This window comes from Dipodomys merriami, unplaced genomic scaffold, assembly GCF_024711535.1.
Source record: "Dipodomys merriami isolate MVZ:Mamm:240054 unplaced genomic scaffold, mDipMer1.0.p SCAF_1175, whole genome shotgun sequence".
Taxonomy (NCBI): domain Eukaryota; kingdom Metazoa; phylum Chordata; class Mammalia; order Rodentia; family Heteromyidae; genus Dipodomys; species Dipodomys merriami.
This window is the reverse complement of record NW_027202466.1, coordinates 182532-203459: the sequence shown is the minus strand read 5'-3', so window position 1 is coordinate 203459 and position 20928 is coordinate 182532. Positions and strand designations below refer to the sequence as shown.

General features: G+C 55.9%; 1 protein-coding gene across 7 annotated transcripts in view; it reads right to left on the bottom strand.

The window, feature by feature from the left end:
* LOC138822917 (regulator of G-protein signaling 12-like) overlaps positions 1-20928 on the bottom strand; it is a 74861-nt gene that overhangs the window by 18006 nt on the left and 35927 nt on the right. For 6 of the 7 annotated variants that reach the window (XM_070015887.1, XM_070015888.1, XM_070015889.1 and 3 more), the window contains one exon: positions 20855-20876. The exons of the other annotated variant lie outside the window; for it this stretch is intronic. In XM_070015887.1, coding sequence (XP_069871988.1) covers positions 20855-20876 — 22 coding nt within the window. The remainder of the gene's footprint in view (positions 1-20854; positions 20877-20928) is intronic. 7 annotated transcript variants of the gene reach the window in all.

Here is a 20928-nt window from a genome sequence, read left to right as displayed (position 1 = left end):
GTGAGGGTGCACAGAGCAGAAAGAGCAGTGGCGACGCACGGCCCGGACACGCGTGACACGTGCAGGGCAGAGGCACTGGACGCAGCGGGAGTCCAAGGAAGGCTGCCGCTGCCGGGCGCCAGCAGGCACGCGTGGCCAGAGACGGCGCTCCGGGGCAGCGCAGACCCACAGCGCCCGACGCCCAGTGTGCACACAGGCTGCGTCTCAGAGCAAAGCCCTCCTGCCATGTCCGCTCTTCGTGGCACTGACAGCACAGAGTTCCTGGTTCAAAAACACACTGCTGTCCAAACAGAGACCCCGCCCAGAAGCTGGGGCATCAGCTCTGGCCTAAGCCCGGGAGGGACGGGCTGAGCAGGCACTCTAAGGACCACCACGTTCCCCGGAACGTGTCCCCCTATGGGAGCATCCTGGGTGCACGGGAGCCCAGCCCGGCCAGCCGGCGGCACGGGGGAGGCCTCGCGCTGTGTGTGGCGGAGCTGACCGGCACCCACCTCCCGCGTTCCCCGTGGCCCCCTCCCCAGTTCCGATCCCCAGTGGACCTGCTCCCTGCTCCTGTGCGGGTCAGGCCACGCAGCCGCCACGGATGAGCCCGGGGCGGGGGTGAGCAGGCCCCTACCGTGCCACCTCCCGCGGGTGGGGCTCCGGGAAGCGGCGGCCCGGGGTGAGCGCGGAGGCCTTCCCAGGACGCCTGGTCCCCAGCACCCTGCCGCTCACCTGAGACCCAGCACAGCACGTTGCTGTTGTGGGCCGGGGCAAACCCGGGACTCAGTCACAGAACTCGGGTTGAGTGGGGGTGGCCTCACCCTCCTGTCTAGCACGACTGTTCACATGCGGCCCTCATTAGGTTCCAAGCAGCCCCATCTTCTACACACCACAGATGCGCACGTGCAGAGAAGTAACGTCACAGGACCAGCATTTGCACACGGTGAGATTTTCTTTGCACCCACCTTCCCGGCTCCACTTTTGAAATAAAGGAGCGCATGGCCCGGCCCTGGCACAGGGGGACACCGGGGAGGCCTGGCGCCAGGCTGGCATGCACACTCTGAGCGGCTCTTCTGGAAGACACGTCAGGGTGGGCAACATGGCCAGCGCTGAGAAGGCCAGACACTGAGAAGCCAGCAGGGTGTGGCTGCTCTGAGCAATGCTGCGGCCCCATCAAGGAACCATCTGGAAACACCTGACATGGAACGCTTGTCCACAAAGGAAGCTCCTGTTCACGTGTGAGAGGCTTGGGCACACTGGTGTGCACAGACCCTGGCTCTCCCGCCTCTGGGGCCGCCATGTCCGGTAGCTTGCACCGTCTTGGTCTCCCCCTCCTCGTGCACCGAATCCCGTTGTGCATTAACAGAGCTTTTGTCAGCCCTGCACCTTCCCTTGGGGCCAGCTCCCCACCCACGACCCACAGTGAGCCAAAGGGTGGAGAGATCTCCAGGCCCACTGTGCACAGCAGGTGCACCCCGGGACAGAAGACCAAGTCCAGGAAGGGGCTGAGGTCTCGGGACAGGCGGGTCACTAGGTGGAGACGGGTCTCACCTGACCTCCAGTGCCCGTGAAGTCCGACCCAGGTGACCAGATTTCAGTGTAAAATGCAATTAGAGAAATACTGGGAGACCCGAGGTAGTCCTTGAAGACACCTGGTAAAGACACCTGCACGTGTAGGTTCACAGCCACACGCGCACGTTGACTGCTGCTCTACTCACAACAGCCCAGTGCCCCACAACAAAAGGCGGTCCACACACACCGTGGGACTTGACTCATCCTCAGAATAACTAGTATTATGTCACCTGGAAGGAAACGGATAGACCTCGAAAAAAATAGTTACATCAAGTAAGCCAGGCTCAGAGAGAAACATGGTGCATGCTTTCTCTCACGTGTGGAAGCTCAATCTAAAATACAAACACACGTGGCAACATACGCAGGTGATACGCACATGCACACTAACGGCTAAAGGAGAGTTAGACTTGGGGGAGGAGCCCAAGGATTTTGAACTAATGAATTGTTCAAAAAATGAATACCAGGAAGTAGAAAGATTTGGGGGCACAGGAATGGAGGGAGGAGGGAGAACTAATGCAGTCGCTACATTCAATGCACACTATGTGGAAGTGGGGGGGGAGATGGCAGAGAACGGTGGACAGGGTGATCCACTCACAGCTGACCTGCGGGCTGTAAGCCCTCTACCCACGTGCCTGTCAGTCCCCGCACCCTGCTGCTGCGGGGGGGGGGGGGGCGAGGGGAGGAAGTCCAGCTCCCAGACAGCCCAGCTCTCGAGCCTGCTCCGGCCCGCTCCACACCCTGCGCCCGGCAGGCTGCACCAGCACAGCCCTGCCCATCCCAGCCACAAGCCGGCACCCGGGGTGGTCCGGCCGCTCCAGAGCTAGCTGCCGAGGTGCTGTGCTTGTGCAGTGATTGAGTGAATGAACATAGGAGTGCTGACTGGAAATGTAAGCTAAACATGACCCAAGCGTTGATAGACTTATCTTTATGATAAGAGCTAGCCTATACCAAAGGCAGAACTTTCTAGACTCATAAACCAATACAGGCACTTTGAAAGTCTAAGCAAGAAGTGAACATTTTCCTCACACAAAACCAACCTGGACCCTCGAGTGTGTGTGCGCTGGCCTCGCACTCAGCTCCTCAGTGTGCACCAGTGCGTGGAAGGCCCAGCCTCGAGCGTGAGGGGGAGCGGAGGCCATCTCTAGGTGTCCAGGCTAGGGACGTAATGCTCAGGAAACAAGGGTGTCCTCGCCAAAACTGTAGACACCGTCCAGCGAAGGGGGGGGGCGTGCAATGCGTGAGACCGGGGGCCTCCTTCAGACCCTGGGGGCACACCCTCCCTCACGTGACCGGGAGAGCCGCCCCCACCCCATGCAGGGCTGCGGTCACAAGTCCAACACGGGGGCCCTGGAGCAGAGGGGCGTCCAAGGCCAGCGCCAGGCCACCCCACATGCTCACAGCCTCCAGGTCACACAGGTTCAGAGTGGAAAATCAGAGAGGATGATAGAGCCCTTCGACGGACGGTACACAGAATCACATGAGCACAGTATGATCCTACTTGGGTAAAATGTGAGCACACAAATGGATGGAGTGTGTGCACACACGTGTGCAGAAGGCCGTGGGGGTGTGGATGGAGCGTGTGCACACACGTGTGCAGAAGGCCGTGGGGCGTGGATGGAGCATTGCACACACGTGTGCAGAAGGCCGTGGGGCGTGGATAGAGCGTGTGCACACACGTGTGCAGAAGGCCATGGGGCGTGGATGGAGCGTGTGCACACACGTGTGTAGAAGGCCGTGGGGGCGTAGATGGAGCGTGTGCACACACGTGTGCAGAAGGCCGTGGGGCGTGGATGGAGCGTGTGCACACACGTGTGTAGAAGGCCGTGGGGGTGTGGATGGAACGTGTGCACACACGTGTGCAGAAGGCCGTGGGGTGTGGATGGAGCATGTGCACACACGTGTGCAGAAGGCCGTGGGGCGTGGATGGAGCGTGTGCACACACGTGTGCAGAAGGCCGTGGGGGACAGGCGGCAGCAAGGCCCGTAGGGTTGTGGCAGAGACACCCTGTGGAGTGGAAATCTCAGCACCATGCTCGACACAACAGGCACAGAAAGTTCCATTCTTGTGGAGCTGCAGTCTACAGCATGTTCTAGAACTGTCCTCCTGCATGGAAAACCGTCTGTGTTCACCGAAGGCTTGACCCGGACCCATGAGCACTGCCCTCTGACGTTCCCTGCGATCCGACAGCTCGCGGTACAGCTCGCGGCCCGGCGGCAGGCGACGCGGCCCGGCCGGAGCCACAGCCGTCCACGCGCCCCCCGCCGCCAGCAGCTGGCAGGGGGGACGCACCCTCCCCGCTTCCCGTCACCTCAGAGACTTTTTCTGAGGGTTTGTTGTGGGTTTTCATTTTCTGAGTCACCGAAGTGCTCTTCTGGTGAGAGGGTTTTTGTGGTCTGTCAGATAAGCCAGAAAAGCCACCACATCGCTACTGATTGGTTGGCAAAGGGACAACATGTAACAAATTTAAGTGACACCTAAGTTTGGGGCTAGCGTCACAGCACAGGCCCTCAACCCCGCGTCACCTCTAGTCACGCCGCCCAGGTGGCAGGCCGCCGTCCCTGCACAGGCTCGCCCCGGACCACACGGACCCCCTCTCCCCCGCCCCGCGTGGCAGGCAGACCCGCAGGCCGGTGAGGGACTTTACCTGGGCAGAGCCGATACGAGCCGCTGTGAGGCCATTTAGCCCAGTACTTCCAACCGTTCAGCGTCAGCCACCCCTCTGCACCCATCCCCGGGGCCGCGCAGGGCCATGCTGCCCGGCTCCACCCGGGCCTCCAGGAGTGGCAGCCGCCGCGGCTTCTCCAGGGACAGCCCCGCTCCACAGGCCTCCCGGGGCGGAGGCTCCACTCCGCTGCCCCGTGCATACATAATTCACAGCCGCTGAATTATTTACACGAGGAGTCAGGAGACAGCGGGGCCGCGCACGCTCGCACGCCTGCCCGGCGGGCGGAGGCCGAGGCTGAGCCCTGCACGGAGAGCAAGAAACAAACTCCCGGCTTCCAAGTATGAGATTGCTACGCTTGTGCCCGTGTGTGCTTTGATGCCAAACACGTTTAATTGCATAAACACAAGTGATCGCTAGTGGTCTCCTAGGTAAGAGGCAAATGAACCACGCCAAGCCACATCCAAAGCAAAACACACCACACGCTGGAAAGCCTGGAGCCCTGGAAGCCACGGCCACCACACAGGCCGACACCGCCCCCACCCCCGCCCTCCCTCCAGGACCTCACCCCATGGCCTGGGCAGAGCCAGGCCACCTTGAGAGCCTCTCCAGGTACAGAAGCTCTCCACACACATGGCAGTGCCAGCTGTGAAGGGCCCATAACCACGTCTACTTACTAGCGTGACAACACATGCCCACCCGCCAGCACCAAGAGGCAGCCACTTGCCTACCCAGCCAGCGCCTACACTGCCAGCCCACCACCCACCTCACCAGCTGCCTACTGGCCCCACCCACCTCACCAGCTGCCTACTGCCCCCACCACCCACCTCACCAGCTGCCTACTGCCACCTTCCTTCACCCGTGGCCGATCCTCCCGTCAAAGCAGTGAGTCCTTCAAGGAAATCATCCAGGAGCCTGCTGCGGCTTTGGAGCTAGGGCTCCAAGGAAGGAGGGGTGCATGGGCGGGAGCCTCGGCCCTGTCCCTACCTCCGTGAGGTGGCTGGTACAGGCCTGGGGAAGCCACCCAGCTCCTCACGTGAGCACTGCTCTGCCTGTGAGGACAGAGCCCTGCCGATGATGTGACCTGACGCCCCGACCCCACAGCAGCCCGATCGCCTGGCCCGCTCCCCAGCCAGGCTGCTCGGGTCTTGGACGGGGCCCCTGCCCAGGGCACGGCCGTGGCGGTGGGGCGGGCGGTGCCCCCCAGCTCCCAGCTGACTCCCGGTGCCCACGAGCAGGCAGGCTTCTCCTAGCCAGACCTCGCAGCCCACCCAAGAGCAAAGCCCCCGTGGCAAGCACGCCCCCAGCACCGCGCGCGCCTACAAGAAAACCTTCTCGGTTGGCGCTTAAGCGCCCGGCTCACAACCACCCAAGGAGCTCCCACCCCGCAAAGAACCTCTCAGCATCTGAGCGGCAGAGCCTTCTGGAGGAAAATGCCAAGCAGATGGCAAATGCTGAAGAGCCTGCGTGGCCTCGGGCGGGCAGCGCGGCCAGCGCGCGCGTGGGGTCAGCGTGGCAAGTGGGGGCGAGGGGAGAGGAGGCCTGGTCACGACCGGTGCTGACGGGAGGCGCGGCGCGCAGCCAGCCCGGCAGAGCTGAGTGCCCGGCCCCCACCTGCCAGGCCTGAGCCGAGGACGCCTGGGGGTCGCGCCCTTCACAGAGCAGCTACGCTTCCCAGAGACTCAGGAATCTGAGTCCTGCAGGCTGGCCTGCCCCACCAAGAAGACAGACTCCACACACACACACACACACGCACGCACGCACGCACGCACACACTCACGCACGCACACACGCACGCACGCACGCACGCACACACGCGCGCACACATGCACGCACGCACACACACACACGCACGCACGCACGCACAGACATGCGCACGCACACACACACGCACGCACGCACACGCACGCACACACACACGCACGCACACACACGCACGCACGCACGCACGCACACATGCTCAGACACGTGCACGCACGCACGCACACGCACGCATGCACGCACACACACACACGCGCACACACACACGCGCACACACACACACGTGCGTGCGCGCACGCGCTCTCGGGCTGGGGAGGAAGGTCAGAACTGCCACTCCCCTCCCCACAGCTGCGACAGGCCGCACGTGACAGCAGGCAGGGTGGTGAGCGGCGCTTGTCCGGCAGGCCAAAGAGGAGGCAAGGACCCTCCTCGGCGGACCGTGCCCCAGGGGGCCAGCCTGGGCTCCTGCAGCAAAGGCCACATTCAGAGGAAGGAGGCATGCTGAGCACTGTAGCTCATGCCTATAATCCCAGCCACACGGGAGGGAACGAGTGGAAGGACTGAAGTTCAAGGATAGCTTGAGCAAAAAAGTTAGCAAGAAAAAAGAAAGCAAGATCCTCGCTCGAGCAATAACCCAGGTGCGGTGGTACACATCTGTGAGTCCCAGCAGGCAGGAGGCTGTGGTCAGAGGCTGGGCCTGGGAAAACACAAGACCCCTCCATTCCCCTCTCCCCAAACGATCATCTAAAAACAATGGTTGGGAGTAGGGTCCAGCACCAGAGCACCTGCCCAGCAAACACAGGCTCTGGTGACCCTCATGCCGGGGGAAGGGCCGTGAGAGACAAGGAGAGACTCACGGCCCGCGGCCCGCCTAGACGTCACGTCATTTTAATCATAAAAGCGGTCCAGCCGGAGAGCGTGGCTCAGGGGCGAAGGCAACAGCACAGCAAGAGTGAAGCCCCGTTCAACCCCACTGCTGCCAAAGGGGAGGAGCAGAGAGGGAGGGAGGGAGGCGCAGCACTGGTACACGCAGTACTTGAACTTGCACTTGACTGCAACTTTATCAAGCAAGCAATTTTAAACGCTGGAGCTCCCAAAACTCCGCTGAGCGAGGTGCCCGTCCCCTGCCCCCGGGCCGGCGCCTCCCGGCCTGCAGAGCCGCTGGCGGGAGGGCACCCACTCCTCCTCCAGGTCCCCCCTCCCCTTCCCCTCCCCCCCCCCCCCCGAGACAGCTCGGCAGACCCCGAGTGCGGGCCGCCTCGGGACCTGCCATGCAGCCCTGTGGCCCCAGCGCCGGCGATGGTGTTGACCACGCGCGGAGGCGCAGACACAACTCGGGAAACGTCCACATTCCCAGGAAGGCAGTATGAAAAACAGGGCGGGTTCCGTCTACTTGCAAATCTTTATAGGGGTCTTTCCTGTGAGAGGCTGTCAGTCATGGAGTTTCCCTCCGTCCTGACTCTGGTGTTCACGCCGAGGACAGGTCTGCCTGGCCAAGCTGTGGTGTGTGCGGAGCAAGGCTGCGTGCCACGTTACCGTCGGGGCTTCCTGCAGTCAGACCTGCCCACGGTGTCCTCAGTGTGGCTGCGCCCACTGCCTGGCTGGCTGAGGGAAACACAGCACAAACACAGATGCCCAAAGCAGCGGGCATGAGAGCCGTGAAAGCCCCCGGGAGTGGGACAGCTTGTTACAGGGCCTTACTCAACCTAAGCTGACTAGGACACTCATCTAGAACATAGTGGTCTTGTGGGACAAATGCATCCTTAACTTCCCAATCCCGCCAGCCCCCATTCGTTTATCTAATCAGTTTCTATTTCTTATAGTCTGTATTTTCCTTTAAAAAGTCAACTTGCTCTAATAACCATATGTATTCATAGAAAGTTGCTGCTAGAATTCTCTCAACGCTACTTTCTAGCCAGAGCTGGGAGCTGCTTCTCTTGGTGCTGCGTCTGTCGATCCCTCTCCCGCGTCACAATTGTTGAAAACTCATCTGTTTGCATTATTATTATTAGTTACATGTGTTTTGTGGGGGTTTTTTCTTATTTTTGTCAGTTGTGGGGCTTGAATTCAGAGCCTGGCCGCTGTCCCTGAGCTTTTCACTGAAGGCTAGCACTCTACCTCTTTAAGCCACAGCACCACTTCTGGTTTTCCAGTGGCTAATTCTCCAATTAAGAGTCTCACGGACTTTCCTGCACGGGCTGGCTTCAAATCACAATCCTCAGGTCTCAGCCTCCTGAGTAGCTAGAATTACAGGTGTGAGCCACCGGCACCCGGCTTATGCATTTGTTTTGTGATATATTTTGTTCATTTCCAGGTTTATCCTTATTTCCTTCATCTTAAGTTACATTCATTTTGTTCTTTTTTTTCTTACTATTTCAAACTTTTTTTCCTATTTACAGTTAGTGCTTTACGTTACTGTTGCATAGATTATTCTGAAGCATGGTTTAAATTTTTTAATGTAGAAAGCCCTCCCATGTTCATGGACTGGTGGAATTAATATGCCAAAGGCGATCTATAAACAACATAATCCCCTCAAAATCCCAATGCCACTCTTCACCAGTATACAGAAAACAAGCCAAAAATTCATATGGAACCACAAAAGACCGCAAATAGCCACAGCAATTTTAGACTGAAAAAGCAATGCTGGTAGAATCACAACCCCAGACCTCTAGCTTTACTACAGAGCTCTAATAACAAAAACAACTTGGTACTGGCACAAGAACAGGCCTGAAGAGCAGTGGAACAGACTAGAAGACCCAGAAATAAAGCCATACTCTTAACAGTTATCTGAAATTTGACAAGGGAGCCAAAAACATATGGTGGAAAAAGATAACCTTGTCGATAATTGTGACGGGAACACTGGACGTCACATGAAGAAAACTTAACATGGGATGCCTGCTGTCACCACCTACCAAGAGGAACTCAAAGCGGAACTGTGAAACTACTCCAAGACACTGTAGGAGAAATGTTAGAACTCATAAAGCATAGTAGGAACTTTTTGAAAAAAGTCCCAGGGGCATAGTAAATAGGAGAAAGTTGACAAATGGGATTACATCAAAATAAAAAAAAGGGTTTGCACAGCAGCGGACAGGAGCACAGTGGGAATGCATGCTAGTACAACCACGCGGACGGCCATCTGGAGGGTCCTCAAACAACTAACCTTAGACCCACCCCAGGACCCAGCCACACAACACTCAGGCTTCGGCCCAAGCTTCATGAGCCAGGGTATGACTGGGAGAGAGTGAGGAACAGATGATACAGCAGGGAAGGAAATGCACTCATTACTGACTCATGTAAATGGAACCCCTCTGTCTAGCACCTCTATAATAACAATAAAAATTTTAAAAAGACAGCCAACATCCTAGGGGAAAATCTTTACCAGCAATAGATCTGACGAAGGCCTAATATTCAAAATATGCAAGGAGCTCAAAATTAAACCCCACACACAAAAACTAAGAAACCAATCTATTGATTGGGCAGAGGAACTAAGGAGAGACTTCTCGGAAGCAAGAATGGCAAATGGATGCGTGAGAAAATGCTCAACATCCCTCTCTGGCCATAAAGGAAATGCACATCAAAACAACTGTGAGACTCCAGCTCACCCCAGCTAGACTGGACCAGAATTCACACAACAAATGCAGGTGGGGATGTGGGAAAAGAGGAACCCACTGCACTGCTGGAGGGAGTGTGAACTAAAACGACCACGCGGGACAGCAGTCTGGAGGGACCTCAGAAAACTCAACATGTCACACAGAGTAACATTTATCGGGATGGAAACAAGAGGTTTTCCTCTTTGTTGCTGTTTTTGTTTTCTTTTTTTTTTTTTACTTGTTTGTTTAGTTGTATCTTTCGGAGGGTAAGGGGAGGCACAAAAAATTAGACGCTACATTGAAAATCAACTATACAACTTGTGGGTAGGGATGGGAGGGAAAAACTTGGGAAGTGTAAGGGAAGGAGTAACATTGCCCAAAAAGAAATGTACACTTTACCTGTAACTGTAACCCCCCAAAACCACCTTTATGATAACAAAAAAAGAGAAGGAAACATAGACCTTCCCTGTGACCCAGCCAAACCACTGTGGGCATCTACCCTGATCCTTACAAGTCAGGATACAATAAAACACTCACACATCCAGATGCCCTACAACAGATGAGTGGATCAATAAAATGTGGTACCTACACACAATGAAATGTTACTCATCCTTTAGAAAGAGTAAGATGATGTCATCTGCAGGGAAATGGATGGATCTAGAACAAATTGTGCTAAGTGAGGTCAGCCAAGCTCAGAGAGACAAAAGATGAATGTTTTCTCCCATCAGTGGAAGCTCGATCTAAAACAGAACTGGGCATGATAAGCTATGCAGGCTCTAGGCATTCATGCACGCAGTCCAGCTAAAGGAGGCAACCCTTCAGGGAGGAACACAAAGGCGTGACAAGTCTGAACATTTAAGTGCTATGTATCAAAATGAACTCTGGGAAATGAAAACGTGGTTTTTGCTGTTGGTGGTGGAGGTGGTGGTGGTATTTTTGCTTTGGGGTTTTTTTGGGGGGGGAAGGGACAGATAAAGCGGGGGTAGGAAGGAAGGGTGAACAATTCAATCATGCTGTTTGGTAGATATTATGTAGGAAATGAGCTATGTAACTTGTGGGCAGGAACAAGACAAGAAAACTGGGGGAAAGCAAAGGAAGGAGTGATAGTATCCACAAAAGAAGTGTACTGGTTAGGGGCTGGGAAGTTGGCTCTGTGGTAGAATGCTTGCCTTACATGCAAGAAGCCCTGGGTTCTATTCCTCAGCACCACATAAGCAGAAAAAGCCGGAAGTGGTGCTGTGGCTCATGTGGTAGAGCATTAGCCTTGAGTGAAGAGCTGAGGGACAGTGCTCAGGCCCAGAGTTCAGGCCCCATGACTGACAAAAAGAAAAGAAAAGAAAAGAAAAGAAATGCACTGGTTACTGAAAAACTAAGCCCTCTGTACAACACCTTAATAATAACAATAAAATTATAGTTAAAAATAAAATTAAAGCCAAATGCTGGTGGCTCACGCCTGTAATCCTAGCTATTCAAGAGGCTGAGATCTGAGGATCACGGTTCAAAGCCAGCTCCAGCAGGAAAGTCCATGAGATTCTTACCTCCAATAAGCCACCAGAAAACCAGAAGTGGCGCTGTGGCTCAAGTAGTAGAGCACTCACCTTGAGCTGAAGAGTTGAGGAACAGCGCCCAGGCCCAGAGTTCAAGCCCCATGACAGACAAATTTTTTTTAATTTAATTAAAAATTTAATGTATAATAGATAAGGATGGTAAGCATTTTCTGCAGAAGTTAGGGTGGTGAATGCTTCCAGCTCTGCCAGCCATGTGGTCTCTGTCACAACTGCTCAAGTCTGCAATCCAAAGAAAACTCAGCAGTGAGTGACCGAGGATGATGTGTGACAATAAACCTTTATGGATCCATAAAAAAAAAATTTAATGTATAAATTCTATTTTTTATTCTGGCATCTATTTACATTGCTGCCAGGAGATCCATGCTATAGTACTTTTACATTTGATAAATGTTCTGTATGCCTTTTTTTTTGGGGGGGGGTCCGGTCGTGGGACCTGAACTCTGGGCCTGGGCACTGTCCCTCAGCTCTTCAGCTCAAGGCTAGCGCTCTACCACCTGAGCCACAGCGCCACTTCCGGCTTTTTTTCTTTTTGCTTATGTGGTGCTGAGGAATTGAACCCAGGGCCTCAGGCATGCAAGGCAAGCGCTCTACCACTGAGCCACCTTCCCAGCCCCTCTGTATGCCTTTGAGAAAATGTACTCTACACTGGGCTGGAAGATCTGTCTCTGGTGGTCCGTCTGTCACTCAGCTGTCGCTGGGGCACACGGCCGGCGTGCTTCCGGGAGGATGTGTCCGCAGCCGGAGCCTGCCTCCCTCGGCTCACGCATGCAATGCTGTCGTTTTGGTGCACAATGTCTGCTTTGTCCTGCTTTGTTCACCGTGAACTGTCCTGTCTGATACGAATATTGCTACTCCAGTTTTCTTGTTTCATAATATCCGCCTGTACGTTTTCTTTCATTTATTTCTGTCTTTCTCGCTGCTTTGTTGTGAAATTGGACTTGGGACAACGTAAACAGTGTCTGTCTCCTTTGATCTCGCCCCTTCCGCTGCTCGGGTCCTGTCCCTCAGGTCCTGCTTTGGACTCTTCTCCCCAGTCCCTCTAGGCAGCCATCGTCCCCACAGCCAGTGGAGCGGCGGCGTGCCTGTGGGGGCAGAGGCAGGCTGCGTGCGGGCAGGCGCAGCTGGCTGCGGCGCTGAGCGAGGCCGAGGCCGGTGGGAGGGCGCCGAGGGATGGGCGCTCGGGAGCGGGGGAGGGGGGGTGCTGCACGCGCGCACACGCGGCGGGGGGGAGCCTCACGCATCACCCACCCGTGTGCGTGGAGGTCACAGGAGCACGCTGTGGGACGCACACGGGGCGGCGGCTCTCGCACACTCCGGCCTCTGACATGGGGCCCCTGCGCTGCGGGTCCTGGGGGTGAGGCCCAAGCCTCTCGTGTGTCGGCACGTGGCAGTCCACCGCACCCCTGGGCACTTTGGTGTCAGACTCAGCGGCCTCCCAGGGCCCCGAGGACGCGAGCCCTCACCCACCGACGGCTCCCTTCAGCCTCCGTGAGTCTTTGATAATCATTTCAAAAACTACTCGTGCACAGGCAAGACTCGCAGCCACCGCCCAGCCCCTCCCCGTCCGGTCCTCCCCACGTCTGCCAAGTTCACAGCCACACAGGTGTGCGTGCACACACACTCAGAGCAAGCCTTCCAGGCCGGTCTGAGGCCTCCCCCGTGTGCTCCAGCTGCCCGCGTTCCTCTTCCTCCCTCCTCCTCAGCACGGCCTGTCCCTCCTTCTGCCCCAGACGCAGGGTGGGGCCAGATCAGGCCCTGCCACGCCCACGCGCGCGCGTCCTGCCCGCATGGGCGTCCCTGCAACACCTGGCACATTACCACCGCCTTCTTCTTCCTCTTCTCAACCAGAGCCTCCCGAAGGGCGAAGGGCGAAGGGCGAAGGGTGAGGGGCGCCAAGCCGCCTGATGAATGCTGGGTTTAGATATTTTTAGAAGCCATTCATCTTGAAGACGTGGTTTTGTAACAGGCGAACAAACCAGTTCGCCCTCTGCTTGTCCCACAGAGGACTGGCCTCAGGGAGCGAGCAGCTGCAGCAACAACAGTTAGAAACGCAGTTGCCCTGGTCAGTGGTTGTTTGTGACTTGTGGCAATGCTTCTAGGAAAAGCTTTATGTAGATTCCAAAGCGCCGTATTGCACCAGCTCGGATAGAAGAAAGCACTGGTGCCAGTGACTTAAACACTGGCTCTACAGTGTGTAAGAAAAACGCAAGTGCTTGAAGACAAGCAAAGAGAGACATGTCAGTAGGTGTCCAGGTGCCCGACAAACAGCAGTAATGTGACGTAAGTCCTGATCTACTGACGGATGACAAGACTAACAAAGCAGAATGCAGCCACATACAGGGGCAGAGACAGACCCAGAGCACAGGACCGCTGCACACCGTCCGGGCGGGCGTGGTGTCGGTGAGGAGGGACAGTATTTCCAACAAGTAGCACCAGCACAAATGGAAACCACCTGAGGATTCCCCACTCGAGCCAGGCGCCCAGCCCACTGCAATGGGGCCGGAGGGCACTGGGCACCGGGCAGAGGCTCGGCCCTTGCCAACTGGGAAGGCACCAATTGAACAGCCCCCTCCCTCCACCCCTGCCCCCCCCCCTGGTCCACTTGAGCCATGGCTCCACTTCTGGGTTTCTGGTAGTGAATCAGAGATAAGAGTCTCACAGGGACCAGAAAACCAGAAGTGGCACTGTGGCTCAAGTGGTAGAGCGCTCACCTTGAGCTGAAGAGCTGAGGGACAGTGCCCAGGTCCAGAGTTCAGGCCCCAGGACCAACCAAAAAAAAAAAGTCTCATGGGTTTCCCTGCCTGGGCTGGCTTTGAACTGTGACTCAGATCTCAGCCTCCTGAGCAGCCAGGATTATTGGTGTGCCCACCGGCACCTAGCAAAAGACACCTTTTTGAAGACTGGAAAATGGTAAACTAGGTCAGGACTCTCCAATTTGGTTATTTTGGGTGCCTAAATATATATGAAAGATCTCCACCTCTCAGAGTCTGACAGCAGGCCATAGAGATGTGTTGCTGGTAGCTGGAGGAACACGGGGGCGGGGGGGGGGGGAGGAGTCTAAGAACCACCTCAGGGCTGGTCCCCTCTGCCCCAAGTCACACAAGAATGTACTCCTCCCTGACCCGCAAGTGTCCCTGAGTCCCTGCGTCCCTCGGAGGGGAGCCTGCCGGACAGTGGCCCTCCATCATACACACAGCGCTGAGCACCAGCCTCAACCAGCCCCTACACCCTGTGCACATCCTGAGCACAAAAACATCTTCTCTGGGGGCTGGGAAGGTGGCTCAGTGGTAGAGCGCTTGCCTTGCATGCCTGAGGCCCTGGGTTCCATTCCTCAGCACCACATAAGCAAAAAGAAAGAAGCCGGAAGTGGTGCTGTGGCTCAAGTAGTAGAGCGCTAGCCTTGAGCTGAAGAGATGAGGGACAGCGCCCAGGCCCAGAGTTCAGGCCCCCCCCAAAAAAAAAACAACAACAAAAAACATCTTCTCTGAGCAAAGCAGGTGCTAATGGCAGCACTCAGCCCAGCGGGAGGCCACTCCTGACCAGCACGAGGTCCCCCAGGAGCCTGGACGCCACACACAAGGGCCGTGGCCCCGGGGAGCGCGGGAGACGCAGGCTCCAGCTGCAGCACCACCACGGGTGACATGTCCCCGTCGCAGCAGCTCTGGTCGGAATCCTGGGCAAACTGTAGCTCTGCTGTGACGGCAGACTCTCAGGAGGGGTCCGGCATGCGCCAGAGCTCCAGAGCAACCCTGAGACCCTGCTCTGGCTGCAGCAGCAGCATGGACAGCCCCAGGCAGCCTCCCCTCCCCTCGCCCGGCCCCCTCGCCCGCCCCGTCCTCGCCTCCTACCACCCCGAGAGCACAGGACACACACCGCCCGCCAGCCCAGAGGCCCTTCTCAGGCTCTTGGCCTTTGTCTGCCGGGAATGGAAGCAGCACCAGCCACGGAGCACTCGTGAAGATCCTCATAGGCATTTGATGAAACGCTTATGCCGCTTTTTCTTGTTAAGCAGCCTACTGTTAAAATTGGATTCCTAGACCCAGCCAAAGAGCTTCCGGAACTGAAGGAGTGGAGGCCGGGAGACCACCCTGCCCGCTCTTCGCTCCAGCGCGGCGCTGTGGACCAGGCCAGGCCCAGGCCACAAGCGTGTGACCACAAGGTGCACAGGGGCCCCGGGCTGAGCGAAGCAGTGGCACCTGCAGCCCGGCCCAGGCACCGTCCTCCAACTCTGACCCCTGCGGTACCGACCTGGACTCGGGTGTCATCTGCCACAGGCTTTTCAAAACAGGGCTATAGTTTATTGTGTTTGGCTGTCCAAGAATCAAACTGCTTTCAAGTCACGTTGGGAGAGGGCAGGGTGCACCTCCGCTTCCAGACAGGGCGGGGGGGGGGGGGGGGGAGGGGGAGTGCGGAGGATGCAGGGAACTGCCCGCGCCGGTGCCTACATCGGGTTTGGAGACAAACGCGTCTGAGGGGCCGAGCCCTAAGGAGGCGGCAGGGTGACCTCGTCCGCTCCACTATCTTGGAACTTCTGCTTCAAAATGTTTACAACCCAGTTAGTAATGCAAACTGTGCATGCATCTTGCAGGGCTAGAGGGAAGCAGCATGCCGTGTCCAGGCCCTGCGCTGGCGGCTCTGGGGAGCGGCTAGCCCCATAAGCAAACCACCGAGAACGGGACTGTATTAAGTCAAATAGTTATTGCTTCAAACAGCCGCCGTCACGCGGCGTGTGACACATTATCACTCCAGCTCTCCTCATCAGCAAACACTTTCTGAAGTACGCAATTAGGTGGCGTTTTAAGTGAGAAAAAATGTGAGTTCACCAAATAATGTTCCATAAAGAGCCACAGCACAATGCTTGGGCCTTCTCCGTTTCCCTCCGTCTCTCCTAACTTAATGCAGTCACCTGCCGCAAGCTAACGTCGCCCTCTGTATTTTGAGGCTGGCGGCGGCGGCAGCGGCATTCCAGCAGCCCTGCACCCGCCCGTGCGAGGGCCGCTGCCCCGCACCCCAGGCGCCACCAAGGACGCTCACAGGACCCTGCACATCCGGGGTCGGCTCCCACGTGTGGAGACGGTGCTCAGGGGCCAGCCCTCCAAATCGCCACCTCTGACACTGAAAGGCTCCCTTCCAGAAATGAAGGTTGAACAGGACACGCTTAGTGCCTGTCAAGCAGCTGAGAGGCAGGGGGAGGCGCGGGCTGGGTGGAGGAGAGGGCGTCCTCTGGACAGGACGGAGGTGAGGGGTCTCCCGCAGGCCTGGCCCAGACCAGCAACAGCCATAGCAAACTGGGCATCCAGGGAGACAACGGGAAACCAGTGGCAGTCAGGCCCCTGCATGGCACCCGGTGGACAGGACGGACGGGAGTGGGCAGGGTAGGAGGGGCAGGGGAGCTGGCTGGCAGCCAGCTCACAGCCATGAGGATGGTGAGTGTAGGCAGGCCACCGCTGGCCCGAGTCCCGTGGCCCTTGTGCAGACAGGGCAGGTCGGGGTCCCTGCTGGGCAGGGCGCAGCTGCAGCCCTGAAGAGGGCCTTCTGTCCGCAAAGGCGTGAATGAGCGACGGAGGGGGTGGAGGAGGAGCCCACCCCGAGGACGTGGGGGCCTCCAGCTCCTGCACTGATCTGGAACAATCGCAGGTGCCTCCCAAGGCCCTGGGGTCTTCTCTGACCCTGCAGTCAGGGACCGCGGGTGGCTGTCATCTGCTGGCGAGCCCAGCCTTGCTTGCTGTGCACCATTTCCCACACACCCCCAGACGTGGCCGCGGCCCCTCACTCCAGAAGCTCGGGAAGGGGCCACCATCATGGCTCTCAGAGTGCGGTGCGTCTGCCGTGAGCTCCCTTCGCAGACCAGGCCCAGTCCCCACAGGGAAAGCCCAGCGCTCTTACCTATGCCTTCCCTTTTCTCTTTCCTTCTCTGCCTGACCCCTCTCCCTGCCCCTTTCTCCCTCTTTTTGAGGTGCTGGGGTTGGGGCCAGAGCTCAGCGTGCTGGCCTGGGGCCTGTTGCATATTTTAGCGACTTGAAATGTCCCTCCAGGTGGATTCCTGGAAGGAATTATACTCTGTACAGACTTTTGCACAAGCCTCCAAATGCTAGAATGTTCTTTCTGCTCTGAGCTAGACCTCCAGTGGTCTCTAGCCTCAAAGTGGGTACTCACAGCCCTTCCCTTCTGAGCAAGTACAAAACACAACTGTTAACCAAGACTGCAGCCAGCACTCACTGTGAGCAAAGGCACACACTGCCTGGACTGGCCGCGGAGGGGGGGGATGGGGGGGACGTGCGGGGGGGGCGTGCAGGGGGGGCGTGAGGGGGGAACGTGCGGGGGGGGCGTGAGGGGGGGACGTGCGGGAGGGGGGCGTGGGGGGGGTGTGCGGGAGGGGGGTGAGGGGGGGACGTGCGGGAGGGGGGCGTGCAGGAGGGGGGTGTGGGGGGGTCCGCCAATCCCGAGACCAGGCTGATGCAGACGCAGCCCCAGGTGGGCGCTCGGCCTCCCAAGGCTGGGGCTCGTCCACCCTCACCCCTGCTCAGACCACGGTGTCCCACAGAAGCTGCAGGTCCCAGGCTCCTGCGTGACCAGCATCTACCACTGACCCGCGCCATGAAAATGTCTATGGAAACACACCTCAGTTCTGCCCAGCCCTCCTCACCACTCCTGCTAGTCCCTGGGAAGGGATGGCCAGGGTCAGCAGAGGGGGCGGGGAGCTAGGGAGAGGGAGGGTTGAGGGGAGGGGAGAGGGAGGGGGAGGCCTCCTGGGAGCTGGGCTCCACAGCGGCGGCGTGGCTCCAGCACGCAGCAGAGCCCAGGGCAGAGGCTGCCTCCCTCCGGACGAGCCTGGGCCTCGAGCCTGGGCCTCTCCCAGTCCACCAGCCCCGCCTCAGCAACCCTACGGTCATAACAGCAAATAAGGCAATATGCATATTCAATCAGGGAACACCTTCTTCTCACTCATAATTAGAAAAGCCATGTCCTTTGCCATGCAGAAGCTCTGCAATTTCATGCAATCCCATTTGTCCAACCTTTCTTTGATTTGTTGTGTTTCTGGGTCTCTATTAAGAAAATTTTGGCCTGAGCCAAGGAGACCTAGGGTTTCTCCTATTCCATCCTGTAATGTTTTCAGAGTGTCTGCTTTGACTCTGACGTCTTTGATCCATTTGGAGTTGATTCTGGTGCAGGGTGCTATATAAGGAACTAGCTTTAGTTTTCTACAAGTAGTTAACCAATTTTGCCAGCACCATTTACTGAAGAGGCTGTCTTTCTTCCATTCTACTTTTTTTTAGCTCCCTTATCAAAAATGGGATGGCTATATGTCTGTAGGTTCTAGCAAAATCAATAGAAAGCCCACGGATTAGGAGATCTTTACTAGGCATACAATGGACAAGGGTCTCATATCTAAAATATACCTGGAACTCAAAAAATTAAATCCCCAAACAACAAATCCTCAAAGAAACAACTGCCCAATAAATAAGTGGGCTAAAGACTTAAAGAGAAATTTCTCTGAAGAGGAAAGAAGGATGGCCAATAGACACATGAAGAAATGCTCAACCTCCCTAGCCATAAAAGAAATGCAAATCAAAACAACATTGAGATACCACCTCACCCAGTTAGAATGGCTATACTCAAGAACTCTAATAACAACAGATGCTGGAGGAGATGTGGACAGAAGGGAACCCTACTGCATTGTTGGTGGGAGTGTAAACTTGTCCAACCACTTTGGAAAGCAGTATGGAGGTTCCTCAAAAGACTCCACATAGAGCTCCCCTATGACCCGGCAATCCTACTTTTGGGCATTTACCCAAATGATCACAAACAAGACCATACTAAAGCTACCAGCACAACTATGTTTATTGCAGCCTTATTTACCATAGCTAAGATATGGAACCAATCCAGATGCCCCTCAGTAGATGAATGAATCAAGAAAATGTGGTATATATATACAATGGAATTCTATGCCTCCATCAGAAAGAATGATATCACCCCATTTGTTAGGAAATGGAAAGATTTGGAAAAAATTATATTAAGTGAAATAAGCCAGGCCCAAAGAAACATAGGTCCCATGGTTTCCCTTATTTGCAATGACTAGTATATGTCTGAGACAAGCAGAAAACATTGGATAAGTTGATGTTAGGTGAAATGAACCCCCAGATAAGTATTCAAATGTTTTTTCTTTCTTGTGATTCTTTCTAACACATTTATAAGATTATTTCTTTGTTGCTTTGTATGTCCCTCCCCTGTGGTATAACCCCTGTTTTCACTATATTTGATGTTGGTATAATTTGGGGGAGTGGAAGGGAAAAAACAAATTGCTTAAATAGGGATACAGGTGGACCCATTGCAACAATGAGATGTACAAGTCGTTATGTCGAAAAATGAACTTTACAATTTGGGGGGGGGAGGCAGCGGAGATGGGAAAGGATGGGAAGGGGAAGCAAAGGAGGAGGCTACAATGCTTGATAAGAAATGTACTCATTACCTTGCTCATGTAATTGTAACCCCTCTGTATGGTGTTTTCACAATAAAAATAATAATAATAATTAGAAAAGCCAGAGAACACAGAAGAAAAATGAAAGGAAAACCAATGTCCAGAGAGCCGGGGCGCCCCACCAGAGGAAGGTGGTGAGGAGCCGGGCGCCTCGGCAGCCCCCCCCCCCCAACACCAGATAGGATCAAACTGCGCACTACATTTATAATTCCCTGTGAGAATGGAGTCCCCTCCAGCAGCCAGAGGGCAGGCCTGACCTCGGAGATGGGCTGGGCTGGGCTGGGCCCCACAGCTGGTTTTCTTTTCCTGCATTAAGGAAGTTTTCACACTTCCAGTTCAAGACTGATTAAGTGACACATCCACTATTGTCAGTGATATACGGAAGGGAATATAATTCCCTTTATTCAAAAGCTCCACCCCCACCCTGGAGCTCCAGGCCGCTGGTCCGGTTCCTGGGTTCCCGGTTCTCGGTTCTCGGGTGCACAGATTGTTATTCAGGAGAACACATTCCTCGGTCCCATGCGGACCCCTCCCCCAGGCGTCCCCCCAGGTCACAGGCTCTCCCAGGTCACAGCAGCCTCTCCCAAGGCCAACACTCAAGGTGGCAGTTGTGGGACAAAAGGAAGTTTCCAAAAGTTTCTCTCAATACTAAGAGTTACACGAGAAACAAGTCGTCTTTGGATGAAACTCTCCAACAGTTTCAGTTTTTACAGAATAACTGGAGGAAAATTGACAAGGATCACACCGAGTTCTCCTAAATTAAACTAAATGTTTCTGGCTATTTCCTTTTTGAACTGATCCTATTAGAAGAACCTCTGTGCGCAGAATTTCTTAACAACAAAGGGAAGTGTTTGAAATGTTTGACTCTTCTTCACCGGGCCCTCAGCTCACCTTTCCAGGAGTCTCAACCCAACTCCAGCACTGCTGGGCTCAGGGAGGGCTCTGAGAGCTGGCTGGCAGGGTGAGGCTGGTTGTGCGGGAAAGGCGGGGCATGTTTGAACTTGCCACCCACCGCCGCAGGAGCCCTGCCACGGCCCAGGCCCAGCCCGCACTGGTCCGTGCTTCCCCTCTGTCACCCGCGCCGTGGCCTCCGCAAAGCCCCAGGCCGGCCGTGGCCAAGAACCTCCCACGGAGGGCTAGGGACAGGCAAGGAACACTTTCCTGACTGGGCTAAATAACAAAACATTTTCTCAATCTGAAAACGTCATTGAAAAATAAAGTATCATAAATCAGGACTTACCACCATCAGACACAGTTGCGGACTGAAAGAAAAGAGAGAAAGACATGAGTTAATTAGGCCTCAGGAAACAGCAC